At 38.1% G+C, this 24,833-nt stretch overlaps 1 protein-coding gene across 1 annotated transcript in view; it reads left to right on the top strand.

Moving 5' to 3' along the window:
* The window catches only part of PTPRN2 (protein tyrosine phosphatase receptor type N2), a 633,980-nt gene that overhangs the window by 380,850 nt on the left and 228,297 nt on the right, over positions 1 to 24,833 (top strand). The window contains exon 12 of the mRNA XM_038127342.1: positions 15,953 to 16,017. Within this exon, the coding sequence (XP_037983270.1) occupies positions 15,953 to 16,017 (65 nt within the window). The remainder of the gene's footprint in view (positions 1 to 15,952; positions 16,018 to 24,833) is intronic.

Below are 24,833 nucleotides of genomic sequence, written 5' to 3'. Positions count from 1 at the left end.
TATTTTTTTGCAGCTGACAGGACACTGAGGGATTCTGTTTTGGCAGCAGGCTGCTTGGTGACTTACACAAATCACTTTTATCTCACTCTTTCACAACTTTCCTGTCTTATATGAAAGACAAAGGCTTTTACTGATGCAGGTATTACTGTATAAAGGGGATATGTCTGTATTATGCAATCTTTTTCCAATCACAACGCAGAAGCAGCTTGATATGGCTTTTATGTCTAGCTGAAATTGATGCACAACAGTTATATTTTGAGGGAGTTGAACCAACTGCCCATGAAAGTGTAACCCTATAAAATCAACAAGATATGGTTCCCCCTTGGCAGCACCTACATGGCAGTGAAATCAGTGAGGTGGTTACGAGCTCGCTCCAAGTTTCAGCCCTGGGTGAACTTCTGAGTTATGACCTAAGAGTTATGCACAGAAAACTGTTCTTCAAATTAAGTCTGACAAAGCCATAAGATCAAGTTGTTGGAGACAACTTGCAGACACATAAAAGAATTTTGTATGAATTTGTATTTATATATTTTATACTATGACTGTTTTGTACTATGACTAGAGCCAAAAAATTGTTCAGACACCTTTGCTATCATCAGCCAAGTAAGCAACACTGTGCTTAGTTCATGAGTGCTCAAATAAAACTGCAAAAACAGGAAAAAAATGCAAGCTCAGTAGGGAAAATACGCTTTTTTCAGAGTCTAATTCTTAATAAATTGAGATTAATTGGGCTGTATTGAAATGCAGAGATGCACAGGGATGGCTTCAGCTATGGGACTGAGGCAGACATGCTCTGATAGCTTTGGCTGCAAAGTGGGAATGTGTTATGTATGGCTCCTACTTGTTCATTTTGCCAAGGGCTATCATTGCCATGGCAGATCAACGGGCTGGGGCATGTGTCCAGCTGTCCCTTGTCACTGCCAGGCCCGGGGAGGGCAGAGCGTGCCAAGATGCAGCGTTCCACCTTGGCAGCCTGGACACAAACACAGATTCTGCTCTAAAGTACTAATTTCTGAGAGAGGAGTACCAGCTGCAACTTGTATTAGCAACATCTTAGGTTCCCCCAAGTATGTGCCCTAGACTGTGCCCGGGAGCTTGACTGTGGGTGATGCTGATTACATGAACAGTGGGAAGAATTGTGTTCATTAGAAACAGATACTTTAAAACAAATCTGAAGCAAAATCTAATAATGGAAGTAAAAGACAGTTATCTACTTATTTTGTTTTTACTTTTCATAAAACCACTTTCCTGGGTTCTCCAAAAAAATTTGTTTAACATATGTGCAAAGTTTCCTCCCTTACTGGGAGCATCTTCACATGTAGTGTTATCTAGCATCCAGGTTTAAAATGGGACCAGCATCTTGAATATGACAAGAATCTCTTGATTCTGCTACAAATAAAAAAAAAAAATTATTGTGGTCCTTTTGAAAGTCAATATTAATTAATTAAACTAAACAGTATATGAAATTAAAAGCTGCACGTGGGAAAAAGACTTAATACCAAAGTCAAATCCAAAAGTCACTTTAATTGCTTTGTGACTTGTTGAAGGCTGAAAACGTATAACATTAACTTGTCAGAAAAATAGGCTATTTAAGTACTTTAACTTAATTGTTGTTAAAAAGCAACCTCTGCCTACCTTATAAAAGATACTTCGAAGTAGCTTCTTCTTCACAATTGTAAATACAAGTAATAGTTGTAGTTTTTGTAATCTCTCTGCTCCAGAAGCCAAATGTGTCATATATTTGTCTCTGAATTACTGCCATGCTTGCTGATAACAAGCCTGATAATAGAATAACTTGTATGTCCTTCTCAAATACTACATTTTAGTTAGAGCAGCATTTAAATTCATTGGGGTCTGTTCAGACTTTCATTGGATCTGTGAACTATTCAAGGTAAAGGAAGCCTTTCAAAATCTGAAATCAATACATGCATTCTGTGGCATCAGATGGTGGGGCCTCCTTTGATGCCGCTCTGCTCTTCTCTCCCAAGTACTTCATGTTCCACACCAAAGGCAAGGCTTCACTTTGAACAACTGCAGTTCAAACTGTGCATAGAAAACATATTTAGATACTCTGAGTGCTTTCCTCTTCAGATGTATTAGGCTTTATAAAATTGCTGTTTTCCTTTAGCAGTACTGCTGTTGAAACTATTTTTAAGTGTGGTGTAGTACATGGTAAAATTGCACAAGTAATAGTGTGGCAGTTTAAAATAATGAGGTAGGTGCCATAATATGATCTATATAATAATGGAATTATATGTTGCAGTTATCTAATAGATGGTATATTCTAATTCCTTTTAATGAATTGTCAGCAGTGCCTGTAATTTGATTTAGATAGGCTTATGTCCTTAAAGTATGCTAACTACTAATATAATTCCCACCAAGTAATACAGAGCTCTATTTAAAAGTTAATTTTATATTAATTATTATTTAAGTATTAATATATTTGGATTTAATTTAAAGATTGTAATTGATTCAAGAGTATAATGCATTATTAATGTCTATTATTTAATGTAATTTATAATACCAAACATCTTGTTGATATTTTTAAATAAGAAAATAGATGGGTAGATCATTATACACTGTGAAATTAGGGAAATGAAAGAGATGCATCTTCTCCCTGTTATCTCTGTTTCTCTTTCTGCCCTTATTGCATTTTGTTTCACAAGATATTGAAGATCTAATGAATATTCAAATATATGCAAGTCCTATTGCAGCAGCATACATCATACACACAAAACACATACACCTTGCATATAACTCCATCCTACATTTATCTGTATTTATGGGACCTTGGTGTTTTTATCCATGAAAGATGAGGTTTTTATAGGATTTGCATTTCTACCTTGACCCAAGGAATTATCCAGATACAAAATTACGAAACATCTAATTAAGTTAGCCATCAAAAAGGGATGGAGCAACCTGTAAATGATCTTGCCTTCCTCTCCTCACCCATCCTACACCTGGAAAACAGCTGTCCTTTCTCCTTCCTATCCCCACTTGTAAGGCAGCAGGACATTCAGCTTCTCATTCAACCTTTGGTGCAACTAATTGCTTGAAATTGCTCATTTTTTATATGTGGCACACTGTTACCTGGAGGAGCATCAAGCCTTCCTGCCATGTGACAATGTAATATAGAGATTGCTCCTTTGCTGGCGCCCCCATTTATATGAATTCCCACAACAACCAAATCCTTTCAGCATAACCCTGGAGGTACTTGTTCCTCCTGATGGTTTGTCAACTTTGTCTGTTCAGCAAATTTTATGGGGTAGGAAGTTTTTTGGACATCTTAGCAATCAAAATTGATTCTTGTAGTACAGATAATTCTGGGGTTTTTTGTTTTGTTTTGGGTTTTTTGTTTGTTTGTTTGTTTTATCCCCAGTAGAAATACAAAAACCTTTAACATTCAATTAGTTTTGAAACAGGCTGCGAGTACTGAATGAAACAATTCATATATTAGAGTATTTTATAACATAATTGCAGTACAAAAAAGCACTTAATCATTCAGAAAACAAAAATAAGATGCTGTAGTCTGTACTTAGTAAAAACCATTTTCAATATTTTAAAATTAATGAAATACTTTACAACTGTCATTTTAAGACTTCTATTTTCTCACTTTGAATTTTTTTAGGTCAATTTTATCACTTGTGCTAGTATTACTCACTACTACGTTATATTCTAGACTGTATAAAATTTTTTAAAAATATATGAATGAAGAAAAAATACTGTTTTGATTTTGGTTTTTTAGGAGAAAATCCAAAATTACTTCTGCATTTGAAATTGTACTTTCAGAATTATAGGAAAACACCATTCTAAAATGTTAGAGTTTTTGGTGTAGTCTGGGTGACTCAGCCTATGGTTAGGAGGGATTTCTCCTTTTTTCCATGTTGGTTTTCTACCCATTAATTTGATATCCCTCTTCCTTGAAACATCACTTACCTACTTCTGTATCATGAAAATCAGTTCCTGGAGTCTTTGCATCAACCCTCAGCTACTTTTGGGGTATCATGGCTGCATGTCAAGTGGAGGGTGACATTATATTTGTATGTGAATTATTTCTTCCTCAGAGAGGATGAAGCACTCTCTGGAAGAGCCTCTCTCTATCAGCTACAAGAGAAGTAGCAAAGAAACTTTAACTAAATGCCTGATTTTCAGATATCTAAAACTACATTTGGAAACCACCATTGAATTACAGATTGGAAAGTGTAGGGAGCCCAAACTTAATCTGAAGTCCCAGGTAGTTTTTTCCTTACCCCCAACCCTCTGTATTTCCGTGGCTCCCTCTCCTCTCCTCTCCCTTGGTGTCTGTTTGCCTCATGCTTTGGCTGAGATAAAACTCAGTGTCCTTTAACCACCTGCCATTTATGCAGTGACATCACCCTGCTTCAAGAAGAGGCCTTTCTTTTCTCTCAAAAACCTTCCTTTTTATTTTTTTCACCATTCACATAATGTTCCAATTTTTAATCCTTGCAGTATCTCCAGTTTTCCTGTCATAGCCTAGTTCAACTCTGCTTTGATGGCCATGAAGATTTTCGTGCCCCAGATGTTAGTTGGTTTTGAATTTTCCCAAATTTTTCACTTCCTCTTCTTCACTCCAGTGCTTTTGGGTTGTGATTCATCAGCTGAACATATCTTAAAGTGCTTGGCTACATAAGAACAAACTGATCCAGAAATAAAACTGCTTTGCTGATCCCAGATCTGACAGATGATGACAGTACTTTAGAGAGCAGCAGCCTTTCCTCATAAAAACGTGTAGTATCTATTTCAAGGAAGGGTTAGTCAGTACTTTAGAAATGTTGGGATGAAATAATAGTTTCTTGTGAAGATCATTGTCTTAAATGGTTTTTATATGCATATATTTATAATCACAGAAAAATTGAAGTCAGAAGGGACCTCTGGAGGTCATTGGGTCCAACAAACATTTGTGTACTTGGGGTCCTGCTCCACTTGAATTGTGAAAATATCAATGAATTCTACAGCTTCTCATGGCAGCCTGTCCCAGTGCTTAATCATCACTAAGAAAATAATTTTTTCTTCTGTCCAGTCAGAATTTCCTATGTAGCAATTTGCCTCAAGTCTTTTTGGTGTGGGTCTCTGCAAAATTCTGGCTCCTTTTTTATAATCCTGCCCAAGCAGCAAGGAGCAGCAGTTAAATTACCATTTAGATTTCTGTGAAGTCTTCTCTGGACAAACCCTAGGCTGAGCCTCTGCTTGAATTCATGTTTCAGTGCCTTTATTGGCCCTTCTCTGGACCATCTCTGGTTTGCTGATGTCTTTATTTTGTTGGAGACAAAATAAAGAACTGGCCATAACAAACCTGAAACTGTTACATGAATCAGTCGCCAGGTAAAAAGGCAGTTGCTGCAAAGCTCTGCATCTGGCTAAAAAAAGCAAAATGCTGGTAAAGTTCTGCAAAGATGAAGAAGAAATATACAGAAATGCCCTTGATTCCCAGTGTTCAGCAAAGCAACAGAAGGGCACCAAGGAAATTCAAATTATGAAACATGCTTGATGAAATATTAATAAAACCATACTATGGTCTTAATTGCTATAATTTAACACCCTGTATGGTATAAATATTTTAGAAATGTGGTAAAATGGAACATTAAGAAGGGGTCAAGGGATAATAATATACATTAATCTTGATGGGTGGAGATGTATACCTCATACTTAATTTATGTTTATACTACAGTTCTTTATTCCTTTTTGAGGAGTAGAGTGTGGAATAAGCTATATGTATGCATCTTATATTGAGACATGCATGTTATGTGTGTATGTGTGTAGATTATTGTAGGTATTTATAAAGTACAGGGCTCTGGTGTGTAATATAGATCTATAGGGATATAGATACAGATGATACAAATATATAGAAAAATTTTATACCTTCAAAACTGCAGGCTCTCCTTTAGAAATCAGACATGGATCCAGTAGTCTACAAAAGCAAGAGGGTCAGGAAATATGCAAACCACTTTCTCACAAAATTATTTCCCGAGGAAGTCATTATCTATACTGCTCTTGCAATAGCCATCTTTCTTTTTCAGTAGCAAATATTTCTTTTAAGGCTAGTTTCCCTATATTTCCATGAAGGGGAAACCCTAGAAGCAAACCTGCACTATGGCCACAGTGTCAGGGAGGAGAAAGCATGGCTTTGTCCACGGTCTTAGGGGTCCTTTGCAGCCTGTCTTGGTAGGACAGTGGCAAACAAAGCAGTCACACAGAAGTCAGAAAATGTTTCACTGAGCTTTTAACTCTCGTATAGATTTTCACCCCATAAGAATGCTATTGTGCTATTTTTTTTCTGAAAATAGCAAGCAGAAATTACTCGAAATTGCTGGCACTCTGATAGTGACCTGTGCCCATGTATGCATATAGCAGATAGGGATTTCATTTACATTTCTTGAAAATTGTATGCAGTAATGATTCCTATGTGTTAAATTGTGTAATCCATACAAGTCTGACAGTCTTATAAAGGCTGTGGGCCAATGCCTCCTTCTGAATGTATCATTGCCAATGGAAGGGGTTATCATACCCTTGAGAGAGGTCACTGCTGTCGTGGGTTGGCTGGTGGAACTGCTCCTGTGGTCACTCTCTTAACCATGTCAGTCAAAATTTACCAAGCAGGCTCAACTAGTTTAAATAACAGATTTTTTTGCTAATGATGCACATTTTGAAAATACAAAGGATAAGGGGCTACTCATAAGAGGGTGTAGCTGGCATTTTGATGGACAGTGAGCAGTTTTATCAGGGCAGACTCCTGATTCACAGCATTAGTCCACAGCCTCTCACTGTCAGTTCACCTGTCTTCTTTAGCTTGACTATTTCTGCAGTTGCCTATGATTTCTTTTTTTAAATGCAGCATGACAAAATGCTTTGCTTTGGGAATGTAGGATTCTCACACAAAGCACGCAGGTCTGGGACACAGATCAGCATTTTGCCCAATGAGAGGTTTATAATTGGATTTTTAACCTGCTCAGATGGAACTGGCACCATGGGGAGTGGCACAGCCCAGGTAGCCTTTTCTACCCTTTGAAGGGATGTCCTAAAAAATGTTTCCATAGAGGAGGAAGGAGGAGGGATGGTGCCAGCAGAAACTCATTCCAATGAGCACTGGGTTAAACCTACCATAAATGAGAGACCTCTCCATCACACCATTTACAGAATGGGAAAGCTTTGCCTTTGCTTCCAGCACTTCTGGGAGAGCTGATCAGTGTCCTTCCCTGCCATTTCTCCTTGTTTTAAACCCTGCCAATAAGTCTCTTCTGCCCCTAACAATGAAACAGTGAAAGTGCTGCAGCTTTTAAAGGATTTATAAGGCTTAGCTGAACACATCACTTCCCATGCCAAAAAACAAGAGAATGAATGTTGTGTGGATGGAGGCAGCTTTGGCATTTTGCTGTTCTCTTGCCTAATATCCATTCCTTGTTATCTCTACCCTTCTGCCACCAATTACTGTCTCCACTTTTTTGGTAGATATAAGCTCTTTCACACAGGAACCACCTTTTAGTAGCATGTTTGCACAGTGCCTTTGGCACAGTGATTCTGGCCATGAAAAGCATTGTAGGGGAGGTTGTAATAATCATAATATTTTGAGTACTGCAAAGCAGCCATCCTTCACACAGTCAGATCTTTCCTGTTGTATCCTTCTCCTCATTCCCATCAAATGTTCATACCTGCAGACACAGGCACATTCAAATCCTGTAAATGCATTTAAGACACAGTTATCTCTGTAGGCAAGCATTTATCTTCCTTGTTTTGCACTTCACCTAGCCAAGGATAAAAATAATGAATTTTTATGACATGATTAAAGTTTATATTCTTCAAAAAATATTTGGCCTGTATTTCTGAAATATAAGGGTTTTTCCATTCTTGCTGATTTTTAAGAATTCCCTTTAAAGGTTGTGAAGTAGCCTCCAGAATTTTCATGAAAGCAGAATTATGAAAAACTGTTCTGAGAAACAATGGGCAAGTTAACATCGTCCCTATTCACTCTCATCTGAAAGCTTTATTGTGACTCTTGTTACTAGTGGCATCCTTGGTAATAAATATTTTCATTTTATTCTGAGGCACAGCAAATAGATTTTGTTAGTGAATGACCTTGTGCATTAGCGGTGCTATTCATGATTTAGTGAGCCAGTCAGTTGAAATATTGCTAATGTTTTTATGACTCAGTCTTGTTACATTTGTGCCACGAGGATGACATTAAGTGTAGTCGTAGATGAATAACAAATAACGTGTCTCGAAGTTGTGTTTTGGATCATTAAAGAAATGAACCTACAGGGTGCTGTTTTATTAACTGAGGAAATGACTGGGAAAAAAATGACAGTTCTTGAATGTGTATTTATTAAAAATAACATTTGGCATGCTGAGAATTAGTGGTAGTGTCCGTTAAATTTTTCATAAACCAGCGCAAATACACCACAGTGTCCATCCAAAGATTTTGACACATTTTAAATAAGGGTAAGAATAATTCATACATTTCTTACTGTTTCAGGCTAAGACTCAAAATGGTGCAAGCAGGAGAATGATGAAAAAGTGGAGCATAACAAAGATGAAGATTAATAATTAGATGCTAATATGGGTATTTTAAAATATTATGTATTATAATATGAAAGAGGGTCAGTGTACTTTCCAGCATACCCTAGGGAGGCATGGATTGCTTCTTTAAAAGCACAGCAACTATTCTTGGATTTATTTTCCTGAGTCTGCCCATTTCTTTTGTTAAGAAATAATGGAAACTCTAGAAAAAGTATCTTGTAGACTTCTGGAGAGATGATTTACTCCTTTCCTTCACCCCAGTAACACATGATATATTCTAAAGAAACCACAGAAGGTGAGTTAAGTTACAGATAACAGGGTTTCCTGAATTTCTGCAAAGCTACAGCCGTAAGGATCAACCTCTGGATGACTTCAGTGGTTCTTTCTGCTTATTTAAAAATAATTAATCACAAAGAGGAGATGCAATGGATATCCTGAGAGATCAAAATTAGTTATATGGAAAGAGAGACTATTCAAATAGAAGGAAAAAGCAGATACAAAACTAGAATATTAGCTACTCTTGAAAAGCTGAGTTACTGCTATTATCTGCTTGATTTTTTGGGGTAGTATTTTCAGCCCAAGAAAATTAAAGCAATCTGTTGAATTCTTGACTATAAATAAAATAAGGCAGAAAACCTGTTCCTTTATATTTTATTCCAAAAACTTTTCTATTTAAAAGGAAAAAAGCTGTAGCCTTCAGCTTGTCTTATGGACTGTTGCTTTTAACAGGGTGGGGAAGGTGAGGAGGCCAAGAGTGCTCTGCATGGGAAGGCCCAGGTGGGTTTCCTGCCCACCCATCCCCTGGGACCACAAATCTTGCTTTCTGGTTTTTAAATGTTAAGGTTGGACATATGATGGTGACCTTTGACATTAAGCTTAGGGGGACTTTTAAAAGGACAATTAATGGTTGATCCAGACATTAGCAATCACCCAGCATTAACTCTGCAGAGAAGCACTGCACTGGTAGTCACACCTTGGTCTACCTGAGCCAGCTCGGCTCCAGTTTCAGCTCAGCACTCTGCAGGTTGTTTCATCTGAATTTTCTGTTCAGAGCTGAAACTTGTCAAGGAATATTTATGTGAACAAATTTTGATGTGAAAAGTGGAATGACACTTCTTTTTTTCATTTTCTGCTAACACTGGCTGAATTGGTACCATTTTTGTTATAAATAATGGATAAGTGTTTTAAGTATGCAAGCGAGTTGTTATACATACATGCATTGCACTCTGTCAAGTAATGTGCAGCATTGAATTGTCACTGTTAAAATGGACAGTAGCATTAAAAATTGTCACTGTTAAGCATTCATTGAAATATATTTTGTGTTTCTAAGGCATATACAACATATAATAATATATATATACATATATCCACACATATATGCATATATACAACATATAACAAAAGAGCATGGTTATTTTTGTTATTACTCAAAACTCTTCTTTTGATGGATACCAATCTGCTCATATTATTTAGGAGAATATTTTTGATAACGGGTTCCTGAAGTTCTGCCAAAAAGAAGTATTTAGGATAGATAAAGGTTTTTCATTTCTACAGTTCTAATTCATATAAACCGGGTTTGTTCATACTGCAAAAACAGACTTATCCTTACACCACACCTTAAAAATCTCTCTCTGCAGCCATGGCATTGTCTGTTGAAATGTTTTACTGCTGAAGTATTTTGGATGTTGTGTACATGTCCTTCTTACAAGGAAGTGCCTGTGGAAACAAAAAAAAATAGGATTGGTTGATGCAGCAGGCCTTTTCAGGCATATATTTATGTATATCTATATATCATAAATAAACTATACCAATCTCAGGATGGGATGAGTAAATCTCTGGTGATATCTTTTACTTCTCTTGACAAGGCAGGGAATTTGACTGACTTCTTAGTTGAGACAGCAAAGTTTTTAGAGATGGTTCCCATCATGAAACAAACAAAAAAAACCTCCAGAGAAATAAAAAAATGTTGTTTCATACATCCCAAACTCCTTTGCTACAATTTAAATATCAGATTTTAGAATAACAGTGTGCTCATTTTAAAGGAAAGTTAAAGGAAGAGATACAATTAAGCAGTTTTTTATTGAAGAAGTGGAAATAAGTCAATACAAGCAGTCATGCAGAAGGAATGTGTTTAAAATGCATCCCTAATCTATGCAAAGACATAGGTACCTGAGGTCCTGCTGTATAAAATCACTGCTACTCTATCCTTGAATATTACCTGGGCATGGATGTAAGGAGTAGATGGTTTAGAGTAGGGAAAATGACATTGTTTCAGTGAATAAGTTTAAAAAATATACAGCTCTTGACAGCTATTCAAGTATGGCCCAATTTCCCTCATAGGGAAACATGCAATGTTGCTGTTTCCCTTACAAAGGGATTTTGTGTGTATTTTTTGTACATTATTAAATACAAACAGAGATAGAAAATTCCTCGATTGTGAGCATGGAGATTTAGCTGCCTCATACCAAAATCTGTGAGAATGCAAAGGTGCACAGGGAGTGGTGAGCATGGTCTGAATTTCCATCTGCTGGTTTTATTGGCTAGAGCAGGTTATAAAGGATGTGTGCTCTCAAAATTGCTGGAGATGCAAACAATATTTTAAATTACTCCAGGCAGCAAGGTACTGCATCTGAACAGATTGAAAGCTGAAATGTTGATATCAGAAATTAAATTAATGCACATGAGATTGAAACAATATCTAATTAAAATCACTTGAAAAATGACTTGAAAATTGAATATGACATAGTATTTAGCAGGCTGTTGCTAGCACAGCAATGTGGCTTTGACTTTTCTGCAACCATTTCCATTCCTGGCCTGGCTGCCAGTTAAATAGAAATTACACATGAAGCAGCTATCTCATGCCATCACCCTGCAAAGACTGGAGGACAAAATACCTTCTGCCTGCAGCTTGTGTACTAGTTCCTCAATAATTTCATTGTAAAATTTAGTACAGGCACCCTTCTTCCCACTTTATCTGGCCACTTGATTTGGTCATTCTTGTTCTGAGCTGATGCCTTTTGAACATTCCGTGCTGTGCTTTTGACTTGCTGTGTATTTGCGTGGCACAGTGTGTCAGTGTGTGGCTCTGCCAAAGACATAGGCAATCTCTCTGAACCACGCTATGAAGAAGCTTTCCAAATATTCAAGGGCTCCTTGTAGGGGAGGAGAAAGAAAAGTCCAACTTTATGTAAATAAATGTAACATTTGCTTGTCTTAGAGATACTTGTTAAAAAGCTAAAAACTGTAATAAGCGCCATCTCTCTGGAATTCCCCTCCTCCTTTCCTCAGAGAGGAAACTAAATGAAATTCTTCTACATGTGGCTCTTTGAAAGGAGCTTTGCAACAAGCTGATGGCAAGAAAACAGTGGTTGTAGAATGCATCTGACAGCCTACGGTAAATCTGAATTAGTTGCCCTCAATTTATTGACTGGAGGTCCAGTCAATAGAGTTAGTGAGTCTAGAGCATGAATTGGCTCATTATAAAATGGGCAGGCAATAGAGCTCAGGGGAATCATATGCCCATAAGTACTTTTTCCCCTATATTCAATTAAATGTAACACACACTCAAAGTCAGATGTGCACCAAAAATCAAGTTTTCCTTGTGAGTGATGCCATCTTCCCAGAAACATTTTTCATATTTAAGGGTTGTTTCTTCTTTGGAGCAGGTAAATCCTGCAACAGCCTGGAAGACAAACTGGGGAGGCTTCCTGCTGAAACCCTGCTGAACCTGGTTCCCCTTCCCTCACTCATGCCAGTGTGTGCTCCCATGAGTCAGCTGGAGGGTGCATCTGTGCTTGGCAGCCTGCTTGATAGAAAACCTCCTTCCAGAAGTGCAGTAATGAGGCTGGAGCTCTGCTCAGAGCCCTCCATGACTTGTTCCTTCTAATAAATGATGGACTCTGAGGTTAAACCTAGCAAACCTACACACTCCAAATCCTGACTGTGCCACTGACAGATAACTTTGCTAAAGAAATAAACGTTTGACCTCAGAAAACACATCAGACCTCCCTCAGGTTAGTGGAGACTGAGCACTGACAATCCCTACCCTTAAACACTCAGTAACACCCTCATCATGCTCTCTAATAGAGCAAAGCCATTAAGTTGTCCCCATTGTAATTTAGATCACAGAAGAGACTTCCACGGATTCTTTCAGGTTAAAATAACTGGTATACAGAGAGTAGGCAAAATTATTCCACTGTAGCTACGTGCTTAATTATATGGAATACTGCATAAATTGTCAAGTGCAAAGAATTATTCTGATAAATTAAAATACTAATTAAATAGGCTATTGCAGAATTTTGAGAACATTATAGGGCTCCGCTTCTTCAGGTAATTTGCATATCCTTCATCTAGTGAATTTAATTTAAAGGCCTCCGTTTTTGTGTGTTTGGAAGCCGTTTTTGTTTCAATGGAAGATTAAAAAATGGATTTTTATGTTGCTAACTGTTTTGAGGGGGATTTTGTTGGGGAATTTTTTTCTTTTTTTTTTAATTTTGAATAGCTGTTCTTATTATGCCTCTTAGCTGATGAGTTTGTCAGTTCTCCATTAGTATTATAGGACTTTAAACTGTGACCATAGAAAAATAACTTTGATGAAATGTGCAAAATACCATCTTACCAAGAATTGTAATTTCTACTTTCATAAAATTTGCAACTGAAACATCAGCTGCTGTGTACTGGTATTTGAATAAAAGCTAGCAGTTAGTACACTAAAATATTTTCAAAAATTTGGGCCAATTTTCAGAGAATTGGTAGCTTGTTCCTCATATCTGAACACATTTTCCCACCACTTCTTCCATCTATCAATATTGACTGTGTCTTCTTGTTTTAAGTTCTCCATTATGGTCCTGCACAGAAAAGGTTAAGTGGTTGTATTCACCATTCCACAGCTTGAAGCAGCTGCTTGATACGTGGTTACTGCTTCAGCTTCAGCACCATTTTTGACAGAATTTCTTGACCTTCCTGGGCAGCTTGTGGAGTTCAAGGTTAGCTAAAATTCTCTGCTGTACACGCCTGGAGTGAGCACGCCAGAGACTCGGCCGTGTCTCTCTCGCAATCTGACAGAGCCTGGGCTTGACCATTTTCCGGTTATGATTTAATCAATAACGCCTCGTGCCTTCATGCCTCCTAATTTTGGCAGGGTTTGTGTGAGGATGGCTGTCAGACCTGTCCTTTGTGTTTCAGCCAATATCAAGGGGGAAAGCAGGGGTATTAAATAAACCTTTTTTGTTGTTGTTTTTTAATATCAAAGCTTCAATAATTAATGTCTGCAGGAAACCTATGAAAAGGAGGTCAAATCTGTAATAGTAATTATAAAATTCAGCAATTCAGCAGACCCAATATTTTCTATTAACTGTTCATGTGGTAAGAAATTACACAGTGGGATTTAAGCTTTGTTGTTTACTTATAGCCATTTATATTGCAGCCACTCTGCTGTGCAGTTTTCTTTATCCTAAGCTGCCAAAGAATCCTTTGTTGGACCATTCAGTTTCTTTGAAGGAGACTGTGGAACTTTCTCATTTTATAAACCTTCCATTTTTGCACTTGGTAGAAATCTGCCTTTAATGTGTTTTCTGGTGCAAGGTGGTCAGTGTGGTAGCATGGCATATCTTTTCAAAGATTTACTTATTTTTTTGGAAATTCATACTGCACAAGATATCCAACACTGCAAAAAGTGGTCTCAAATTTCATGTTTCTGTCAATTTGCGTTCCCATGTTCCCTTTGTGTGGAATAAATATGTTTGTGAATGTATAAAGCATGGCACAGGTGTTAAGTATGTGAGTAATGCATGCAGGTTTTAGGTTGTCATTCAGCAAAACATGCATTTAAGCTTTCTTAGCTTGGGACTCCAGGTTCCTTTCTGCTTGATCAGCATATTAAAAAGATGCAAAAATAAAAGTGTCTGGGTCTAAAATGTGTGCAGAGATTTCTTCTTTGTTTGAATTGAGGGCAATATTCACCCCTTGCAGAAGGCAGTCAGAAAAGTTTCTCTGTGTTAGAATTGCTAGGGGTAACTTCATGAGTCTTTGCATGGGAAAACTCTTACAAAAATCTTTCCATAAGTGGTGAGATGGAGCCTAATGATCTGACTTACCTCTGGAATAAATGTGACTCACTTGTGTTGCACTTTGGACAAACACAATAAAGTATCAGTTCAGAATAACCTTCAAGAAATGTCTGCTGAAATCTGAGCTGTTTTAAATGTTTCAAATGACAACAATTAAAGGGAATTTTTCACAAATTAAAAAAAAAAAAGGTTGATTCCCTTAAGTATTTTCATGTAAATTTACAGTGTGCAATATGTTCCTAGCACTTCTTGACCTTTCTGATTGGAAGGTTTGCTTCAGGCAACCAAAATTGAGAAGCTGCATCTATCAAATTAAGTTCATAATCAAAGAAGAGGTAGGTGCCTGCAGATATGTGTAAGATGCGTGGGATGACTCACCACATTAAATGTGCATCCCTTTCCAAAGACAGCAGAGAGAACCCAGATGACTCACTTGGATTACAGGCAGCTAAAGGAAGGAGAGGTTAACAAGGCTGCGAGGCTTCATTGCCTCTCATAAATAAATCAAGCCAGGTGCCTGGGTTTTGGCCACAAGTCCAACTGACGAAGTTTGCATCTGGAAGGTCAAAATCTTCCTGTCCAGAATGGTATGGCAGTACCCATACACCCAGCTAGGAATAATCTCATCCCTGTGCTGTTCCCAGAACTGTGGGTGAGCACTGTTTTTTGAGGCTGCTAACAGTCACAGGCTAAAACATATCAGACCATAGGTTTAAGAGAATGGGCAATTGTGCAGCAGTGCTCAAGCCCATGCCTTGAGTGTGTTTAAGTTGCAAGTATAATTGTAGTCTTAGTGATTATTGCCTTTATTTAACTGCTTTATGCTGGGTTGCTTTATTTTAGTTTTTAATGCTTTTAGTGATATAGATGCTGATAAAGAGAAAAAACTAAATTAAAAAAAATTGTGCGTTGCGTCCTGGTGGTGTGAAATAAACTCTTTATTTTACCTGTGAGATAAGAGTCTGTATCTGTTGTGAAAAGTCCTACACAGTGACAGTGCTCTTCTCATGGTTAATTACTGCTCTGTTCTTCAATGCAAGCAAGTGGGAAGCATCCTCAGAGAAGAACTTTCCAAACAAATTGTGTATCTGTGTTAAATGTGTGTAATATCGTGGAAAATAGAATTAGCTTGGCTTTCTTTTTCACATAATAATGAGCAATTAATAGCAAAAATATGCATTCAAAAAAACTGACTAGCAGAGTTTCTCTCAGGGAAAGATATTCCATAGATGGAATAGGTAGGAGCTGTTGTGACTATATTGAAGGAGGAAAAAAGGTTGGTGGGAAATGCTGTAAAAGCATACATATTCCAGCTTTCCTTTAACTCTCTCAATCTTCATTTTTCCTTACAGCCATAAACAAAGAGAAGCTTGAAAAAACAACTGGACTGAAAATTCTGCAGACTGGTGTGGGGGAGGTAAGTGGCTTTCAGGCATTTTGCATTCTCAAAAATATTTCCGTTATTGGGATTTTTTAAAGAAATTCTGGAGCTCATGAATGTTTGTGAGCTACCAGTCTCATGGTGCTAAGGGCCTTTTTATGATACAGTTGCATCTGTCAAAATACAATCTGCTGCACAAATAGCACTGTATCCCACAGAGAAAAAAAATACCATCCTTATGAGAAAAGTACAGCCAGCTTTAAGAAATGCAGTTTTTGCTTTGTTGTATCACAGGAAAAAAAACCCCAAAGATGAGCGCAGTGACTGAAGTCGTCATATTATTCCCCTTGGTTTTGATGGAGTGCTATCTCATCTAGAACAGTGGAAGTTTAAATTTGGGGTAAAGAATCTTTAGATATTAGAGAGAATCTGATATCTGAATGTCTCGCTTATTTTGGATGTAACTTGAAACATAAATAAAACATGTGTCTGTTATTGTAGTGATATCACTAAGCAAAAACTCCACTAAGCAGTTCATCATTTATTAATAAACATGATGCTATCTGCTAAGAACCTTGTATGAACTACAGTTGATTGCTAATTCTCGTGCTAATTTTGTGTACACAGTTATCTCTTTTTTTTCCTTTTCATTTAAGTAATTTTGCTAGTGGTGAATGCTCACAGGGCTAGGCTAATGTCTTTTTCTCATGATTGCATTATTCTCAGTATTAAAAAAATTAATTACTAACTTCTAATATACTCAAAGAATAGGTTGTTTTCTTTCTTGATTGATTTTTGGGGTTTATATTTCTGATTTTTATCAGTTCATGCCTAAGAACTTGACGAGATTTGTGAGGTTCACTGTGCAACTTCATTCACTTTGATGCAAGACTTGCTCTTGGAGGGGTAATAACACTGAGACCTGCTGTGCTGCTGAGGGCCAAAGCTGAAAGAATTGGAACTAGAAACAAAGACAGGTGAAATCATCAGACGATGAAAGCCATCATCTCTCCTTAACTGATTTATCTAGGAATGTTTCTTATGGGTGCATAACCTTAGAAACTGGGAAGAACATCCTGGGGCATGCCCGTGCACCTCAGGCTTTGTCCTGACTTCAGGCCAGGCTGAAGTTTGTGGTTGTGCTGTCTGCAGCCCTTGGTTTCTGTTTAATAGCAGGAGAACCAGGATTGGGGTACAGGCTGTGGAAGCCAGACTCAGTATGATTTTACCCAATGGGACTCATCCATGCTAATAAAATACCTCCATGTATTTTGTCCAATTCCAGTCATTGAATGAATTCTAGTCTGCTGCAAAATCAGCTGGAGAATGAAAGCCCACTTCAGATGCTTCCTGTTAAATCAGTTTTTGTATTATATGTGGTCAATGGAGGAAAAATTCCCTTTTGGATAGTTGGAATGCAGGAAGTTTTCACCTGCTAAATGTATCATTAATGCCCATTGTAGCAATAGGATTGCTGTAACCATGGTAGTCTAGGGATGTGCTGGAGCTATAACTTTAAGAACTTCCTAGATTCTAAGACCAGCTAACAGAGTGTGAAAAATTTAAGAGTTCTTAGGCCAGAGACCTCACCAGCCTGAATCTTGTGTTTGGTTTGGAAAAAGTCACTGTAGAATTCACCTTCCGTATATTAAGGCTGTCATGATTTTTTATAAAAAAACGCTGATACAACTTGGATTAATGAAGAATTTGACAGAATTTTGTGCTTTATACTCTACCAAATATGTATTATTAGGAGGCAAAAAGTGAAAACTGATTAACCCAAGCAAAACAGACATTTTGACCTAAATATAATCCAAGTTATATCCGAAAGAGGGTGATCAGCAGAGAAAGAACCAAGGGGTTTGGACCAAGTAAAGTGATGGAAGAACATTTATTCAGCTGCTTCTGTATTTTTTTGGATGTGAGTTCTCCCAGCTGTGTACATTCCCCTTTCTAAGTCTTATCAGATATGATTGTGTACATAATGAATACATTTCTGTGGTCTCACATAAATGAAAAATAGAGTGCTGTAACCAAGCTTTTTTTCTGTTGATACAGTATCAGATTCAGGATATTTCAGGTCAAATTTAACTATGGTAATCCAGTTTTGCAGTTTGTGTTTTATTCACCCTGGTGAATAATTATTATTGAAATAATAGAAAGTATGTATTTAAAGATAATGAAAGAGCTTCATGTTGCATAAGGATTCCTTTTACTTCACACTGGAATTAGGAATGGAATTATATATAATTGTGACAGTAAATCAAAGTCAAGATGCTCAAGTCAAAAGTACTCAGGAAAACTTTAGTAGAGAATGAGAAATGGCCTTTTTTGTTTGGACAGCAGGTGAGATGCATGACAAACTTAATGGATATATAATCTTCATATGCAGGCCTGTAAAATAAAAAGGATTGATTTTGCAAGGCAATTTTCATATCTGAAATACCTCAAGAGAATATAGCCCAGATGGTAGTGGTAAATGGAGCCACTGTCCAAACAAATGCAGGAACTCTCCTAAGCTCAACAGTAATTCATGTGTGGATCTGGGCAGTGGAATCCGGTTTAGGTGTCGATCTATGATAAGAGAATTTGTGTCTCAGTAAGGAATGTGTGGACACTAGTGACTTCCCAGGTCTTGGCTGTGCTGGAAGGAAACTGTCTCTTCCTCTGTGGAGATGAGAAATGCTTCTCAGAGCTCCTCAATCTATCACTTTCTTCCCCCTATCTCAAGAAAAAACATTTCAAAATCAACAACAGACTATGAAATTCACACCAAGCTTATTGAGCCATTCAGTCAAGTCCAGGGAGGGCTGATGAATTGCTTTTGTGTCACTGCATAAACATGTGCTATATAGTCATTAACAACATGAGTCAGGCGACTACCACAGCTGCAATCCAGTTCATCATCTTGATGTCATGTAAAAGATTTCCACAGCTTGTGATCCTCTCAGCTAGGCCTGAGTTAGCTGCGTTGTGTCAGTGCAGGGCTCTGCTGTAGCTGGATTAAAAATGAGTTCCTAAGCTGCGACTTCAGAAGCTGCTCATGTTTCAGGATGTTGACTTAAAAGTTTTGTACATTTCAGGGGAAGATGTGAAAGATAAAATGCAAAGCACTGTCTGGACTCTGGGCAAGCAGAGCTTCTTTCAGGCCATTACAGAACAGATTTTGCCAGTATTTCCACCGTACATCCACCTCAGCATCGAACATTTGTAACAGAATATTCAACAGTACAGGGATCCAGAGAGTTAGATTAGAGTTTGATATGATGTGCATCACTCTTAAAATGAGAATAATTATTTTGACACTTATCTTGTTTGCAAGAAGGTGATTATACCAGAAAACCAGAATAAATCTGCTGTAGGGAAAACCAGTGCTGAGGTTGTAATCTTGAGGATCTGTGCACTGCTGTAGTACTATCTCTGAAATTATATTTGTCAAGATGTTTCTTTTTTTATTTACAGTTTTCCAGCACCTACAACAGGAGCTGGAAAAAACAAAAACTAAAAAACCAGTAGAACTCCTCTAAAGTATCCATGTGAGATTTGTTGATCTCATCGTCATGCATGTTTGTGCCAGACAAATCCTTCCTGAGCATTTCACACCTTCTTGTTTATTGAGATACAATGAAGCTTTGAGGTATTTTCTTTTGATCTCCTACACATGAAATAAATCTCTGAAGTTCTGAGGTCATCTTCAGCTGTTCTGCTGCATCTAGGAGGGTATGAGGGTATGACTGCATGTGTTGTGTTATTTAGGTGTCTATTTGCATAATACCATGAAAGACACAGTACTGGTAAAAAACTGAAGAGCTAAACAGCATTTAAGCAGGGCCCATAACTGTTCTCTTCTGCTCCAACTTGATGTGAACCACTACTTGAGTTGAACTTGTTGCTTTGAATGGCTGAGCACTCCTGCAAGATTTTGGGGATCTCTCTATCTCACATGAAGGGAAAGCCTCCTTAGCAGCTGTGCAGCTCCACCTCACTCCTCTTGAGTTCAGGAAGCAGCAGCAGCTGAAGCCCCAGTCCCACACCAACATTATTGCAACTGGATTTGTTCCCAGGAGTTTCTCTCCAGCCCAAGGGAGCTCAGCAGACACCATGAGCCACAGCCCTGCACAGGGGTCACCATGTCAGGTATCCCTTCAGCATCCTTTAGGAACTTAACTACTTCTATCTCTTCACATAAGCACCATTGAATTATCACAGGAAGAGAGTATTTTTAAGTTCAATTCCATGCTCAGGTTGGCTGTGACCAGAATTACTGTGACATTAATAAATGTTTATTCAGCTTTTGGCTGCCATTTGTTTTCAACCACAGTTTCAGAATAACAAGTCAGGCTCTCCAGTGGTTCAAGACAGTGTAATCCAGTTTTGGGGTATAAGAGTCTGTGATTTGAATAATCAATTAATGAGGCCTGAAACAAACCCAGGGAATGGCACAGTTACTGTCTTGAACTGACAAAACAGCACCCACTTCAGAATAAGTTATATTAAATTACCTCTTTCAATTTCCCAGTAAGAATGCTCAGAAGAAACTAATCATTGGAATCATAACTTCATTTGTAGGATTTGAATCATGGCTCTCATATGGCAGACATAAAAATTAGAACAGTTTTCTAAAGCAAATAGAAATAACCCAAAATATATGCAAAATGAATGCTTCACCATACCTCTAGACATCCTAAAATAGAGCAGTGATATTTTGACATGTTTCAGGATATTCTCATTTATAGATATTTTGATAGGTGTAGAATTATGTTGATGTTGCATAAAGTGATGTTACCACAATAAAGAAATCTGTGTTTAAAAATTCTACTGAAGCTAGAGGACATGATAAGACTGACTTTCCAGTGATGTACAGGCTTCTGAGGCAGGTTTCTAGCTTCTTACCTTCCTTAATGTTGCCAGATTTTGCCCCTATTGTCCACAGAATGATATTGGATTGAAAATCCATAAAAAATTGGAGTGCAGAACTTGACAAATGATTTTCAATTTTTGAAGAATAAGGTGTAAACCTTTTTTCTGATCTTTGACTACTAGGCAAAGTGCTAAGTGCTGGCTTTTGGGTTATAAACACCAAATCAACCTGGGATCTACTCCAGCTGTCTCTGTTACAGTGACGCATTGGCAAGGCCGATGCTCCTGACCTGGAGCAGGCATTGTCCAGGGGTACCCAGGATTGGAAGGGATGCTGTACCCAAGATCACTTAGATGAGGTAGGTCTGAGACTGACCATGGTGAATGAACAGCAGCTGTGCATGTACAAATACTCAAGTTTTAGCCCAAGACACAGCTACGTTTTTCCACTTCACTGAAACCCACCCTCCTTTTACCAGACCTGATTAGGCTGAAGCCGGGCGTGGGCACATGTGAGGGCAGACACCTCTGCACTGCAGGGGAAGTCTTCTTGGACCAGAGGACACCAGGGAGGGGTTTTTCCCCATGCCTGCCTTCAGCATTTTTTCTTACAAACCCCATGGCTTAGAGATCAACGGGTTTATTTTCTTTTTCCCCCATTATGGGACATTGGGGTTCCCACAGACATCTCTTGCTGTTGGTTTTTGCTGATCACTGTGGCTGTGTTGATCAGCAGACAAATATTTCCAGAAGGGGCAGTGTTTGGAGCCACATGCTGTGGAAACCCACTGCTCTGGGGTGCCCTGACCCCCAGGGGAACACTGACTTTGACCCTCATTCATGGAGAAAGTTTCCTAAACTCCAGAACAGACTGGAATCCACTAGGGTGTGAAGTAGATTGTAGAGAGTAGTGTAGGTGTATCACTTAGGCAGGAAATTGAGGTTTTGGGATTTTTAGTATGTAGTGGATGGAAGCAAGATGGAGGGCACAGGGTGTCACCCTGGGCTCCTTCTTCATGCTTCTTCTTCCTCCTTCTTCATGGGTTTGGGAGCCATTTTGTAATTGGGTGGAAAAGTCCACACTGCGAGCTTTTGGGGATCAGTTATTGGGTTAAAAGGGAAATAATCTAAGTGTCATTTCTTAATTGGATAGTTTAGCTCTAAAAGACCTTGTAACAAAAGATTGTTGCCATTTTTGCCATGCTTTTCCAGTGCTCTGAGCCTGGTGTGGACAGCATGCATAACTCTAGATAAGATAACAATAAAAACCTGAAGACCGAAAAAATCCATTGCATCTCTCTTTCCTGATGCAAGACCACTCCAGGAGGGTCTCCCCGGGCAGGAGAGCCCCCTGGGAGGGCCCAGCCAAAGTCCCAGAAGTTGGGGAATCGGCAACAGGTACCCGACAACATGCATTGTTGTGGGCAAGGCATGGATCAGGTCACAGAGGGGTTCTTTGCCTTAAATACAAATTTATATATAGAAATGGGAGCAATGACATTAAATAAAAAGCTTTTAGGAGTACAATCCTTGAAATATTCTGGGTGAAGGCATAATGAGAAAGACTTACCTTATCACACACACACAAATTCCAGATTCTAAAGCTGTGTAACCTTTAAAAAATAGTAGATTATATTTTCCATAGAATTCTACTAGAAATATACTACTTATGTGAAATTTTACTAACAGTGAATAATATCTCACTATTACAGTTTGTAAGTACACATGAATAGTAAAGTTATGCTAATCAGAACTTAGTCACACAGTAGCATTTAGAAGTAACAGTTCAAGAAATTTCAGGAATAAAGCTAAACAGAACATTAAATTTCTCCAAAAAGAATGATGAAGATCTATGGCTCATTTACTTACGACCTTGTATGCTTTTGAAAAATGCATTTTAGCTAATATTTAGATACAATGTTAATGCTATTTATTAACTATTCATTACAGTACATAGCCCACTAGAGGGCTGCTTTTCAAGTAAATTGCATCCAGAGTGTTAATAAAAGTGTTAAATGTTTAAAAACAAAAAATAGGCAGCAGAAATATGTGTATCATTTCACCACATTATTTTGTCAACCATCTTCTGCTACTGCATGTTATATACAGAGCATACTGAGACAATGTAGGTCATGGCCCTAAATCTACAAACATTTAGAATATGCTTAGCTTTAAGTATATAGTTATTCCTTTTAAGCTGCTGCTAAGTTTAGAGCTGAAGAGATGCCTGGATGCTCCTGAGACTGTCTTCTGTCACATATCACACCGTCTCTGGTTGTGGAGGGGCAAGGTTCCAATGTTTATCCCCTGTATTTGATTTGAATATTGCATAGCAGAGGTATTTTGACATCTGAATGACAGGTCACAGCTTCAGTTTGGAAATCATGTGTCAGTAGTAATTTCTTTTCTTGTGCTCTGATTGTGACAACGCCCTCCATCTTCTTTACAAATTCTTAAAGAACACGACAAGGAAATGAGGAGACTATAATGTAAAGAAAAATACAGCAGACCTGATTTTCAGGGACAACTATCAGTCTATACTGATTTATGTTTTCCTCCTGAAACAGTATATAAAGCACAAGTATTCAAGTGTCACATTGGTTCATGAGTTCCTTTACAGTAGCACTGTGTGATTTAAAGGAGCAGAAGTGCCAAGTGATGTGGCAGTTGCCATGGCAACTACAGCAATTCAATTTTTATTCAGTATCATGTAAAATGAAACAAGATACAGTTTGCCTTGTGGCTTCAGGAACTTATGCATCCTACTGGTGTTGTTCCTTTTTGTCTTTTTTAACATTGTGCTGGTTAAAAAGTAGCATGTGTTTGTTTTAAGGATTTATCTTGGGTTTAGGCTGTGTCGTGCCATTGTTTTTAAAGCAGAGTTTCCCTTATAAACCATTATAAATCTGCGGAGAGAAGAGATTGAGATACTAGCACTGGCTCCATAGAGCAAACTGCAGGGTAATTCTGTTTAAGAATCAATGTTATTATTCACCTTAACTGTGATTTGGCGGCCTGCACTCAATATATTAATAGAGAATCTTTAAATAGGAGAACATGATTGTTTGTACGAGATATCTTACTGATTCATGAAATTCAGCAACCTTCTTCTACCAGCAGCCAGGTTATTATGACTCAAAGGAAAATAAAATCTTGGGTGGTGTAATGGGTCAGCTGGGGAGGCTGCAGATTAAATTCTTTTAAAGTGTCTGAAGTTTGAGGGACCTAGATGGTCAGAAATTGTGGAAAAGGGAGATTCTTCCATCTCCCCATATGGAAGCTTGATCATGGCAGGGACACGTGGATTACAGGCAATCCCAAACATATTCAAGGAGAGGAAGAAGTGGCTGATCCCAGTCTCTCCGCCCCCTCTCTAGCAGACCCTGGGCTGGAAATGTTCCCATATAGGTCAACATGGAATGAAACCTGTCAGGACCTTTGCTCTGGGTCTGTAAGCACAGGAGAATAAGGGTCTGTTTCTATGATTCAAGCTCTTGAGACATCCAACTTTCCTATAGGAATCTTTGACATCAGGGGCCCAGAGCTGGTAAAATGAACAGGAACAGAGCCTGTTATGGTCCCATATTTGTCTGCACTTCCAAGTTGTTGTCAGTCACTCACATTGTGTCCTGTGACGATGAGGACTCTTGGGCTGTTTGCTTTTCCTCCTAAGCAAGATCCTGGCCAGGGGATGTTCACAGCAGGCAGTTTCAGTGTGGTCACCTTTGGAGCACAGGTGTAAAGGCATGTTAAAAATAAAGAATAATAGAATTAAAACTTCAGCCGTAGGTTAAAAGAATTGTGTCATTTATTATAGGATTTTTAGTACTAAGCTTTAAGTACTTAAGTAAAACTTAAGATCTTTGCTTTCTGGGAAGGCCTGATAGCACATTCTTATTCATCTTCCTCAGAACTGCTTTGCTCTTGTGCATCACTAAGTGTCCACCCTCAATGGCAACATGGCTGTAGTGTCCATCACTTCAAACTCCTTC

Source organism: Motacilla alba, chromosome 2 (assembly GCF_015832195.1).
Source record: "Motacilla alba alba isolate MOTALB_02 chromosome 2, Motacilla_alba_V1.0_pri, whole genome shotgun sequence".
NCBI lineage: Eukaryota > Metazoa > Chordata > Aves > Passeriformes > Motacillidae > Motacilla > Motacilla alba.
The sequence above is the reverse complement of the archived record's forward strand: the minus strand, read 5'-3'. Positions and strand labels throughout refer to the sequence as shown.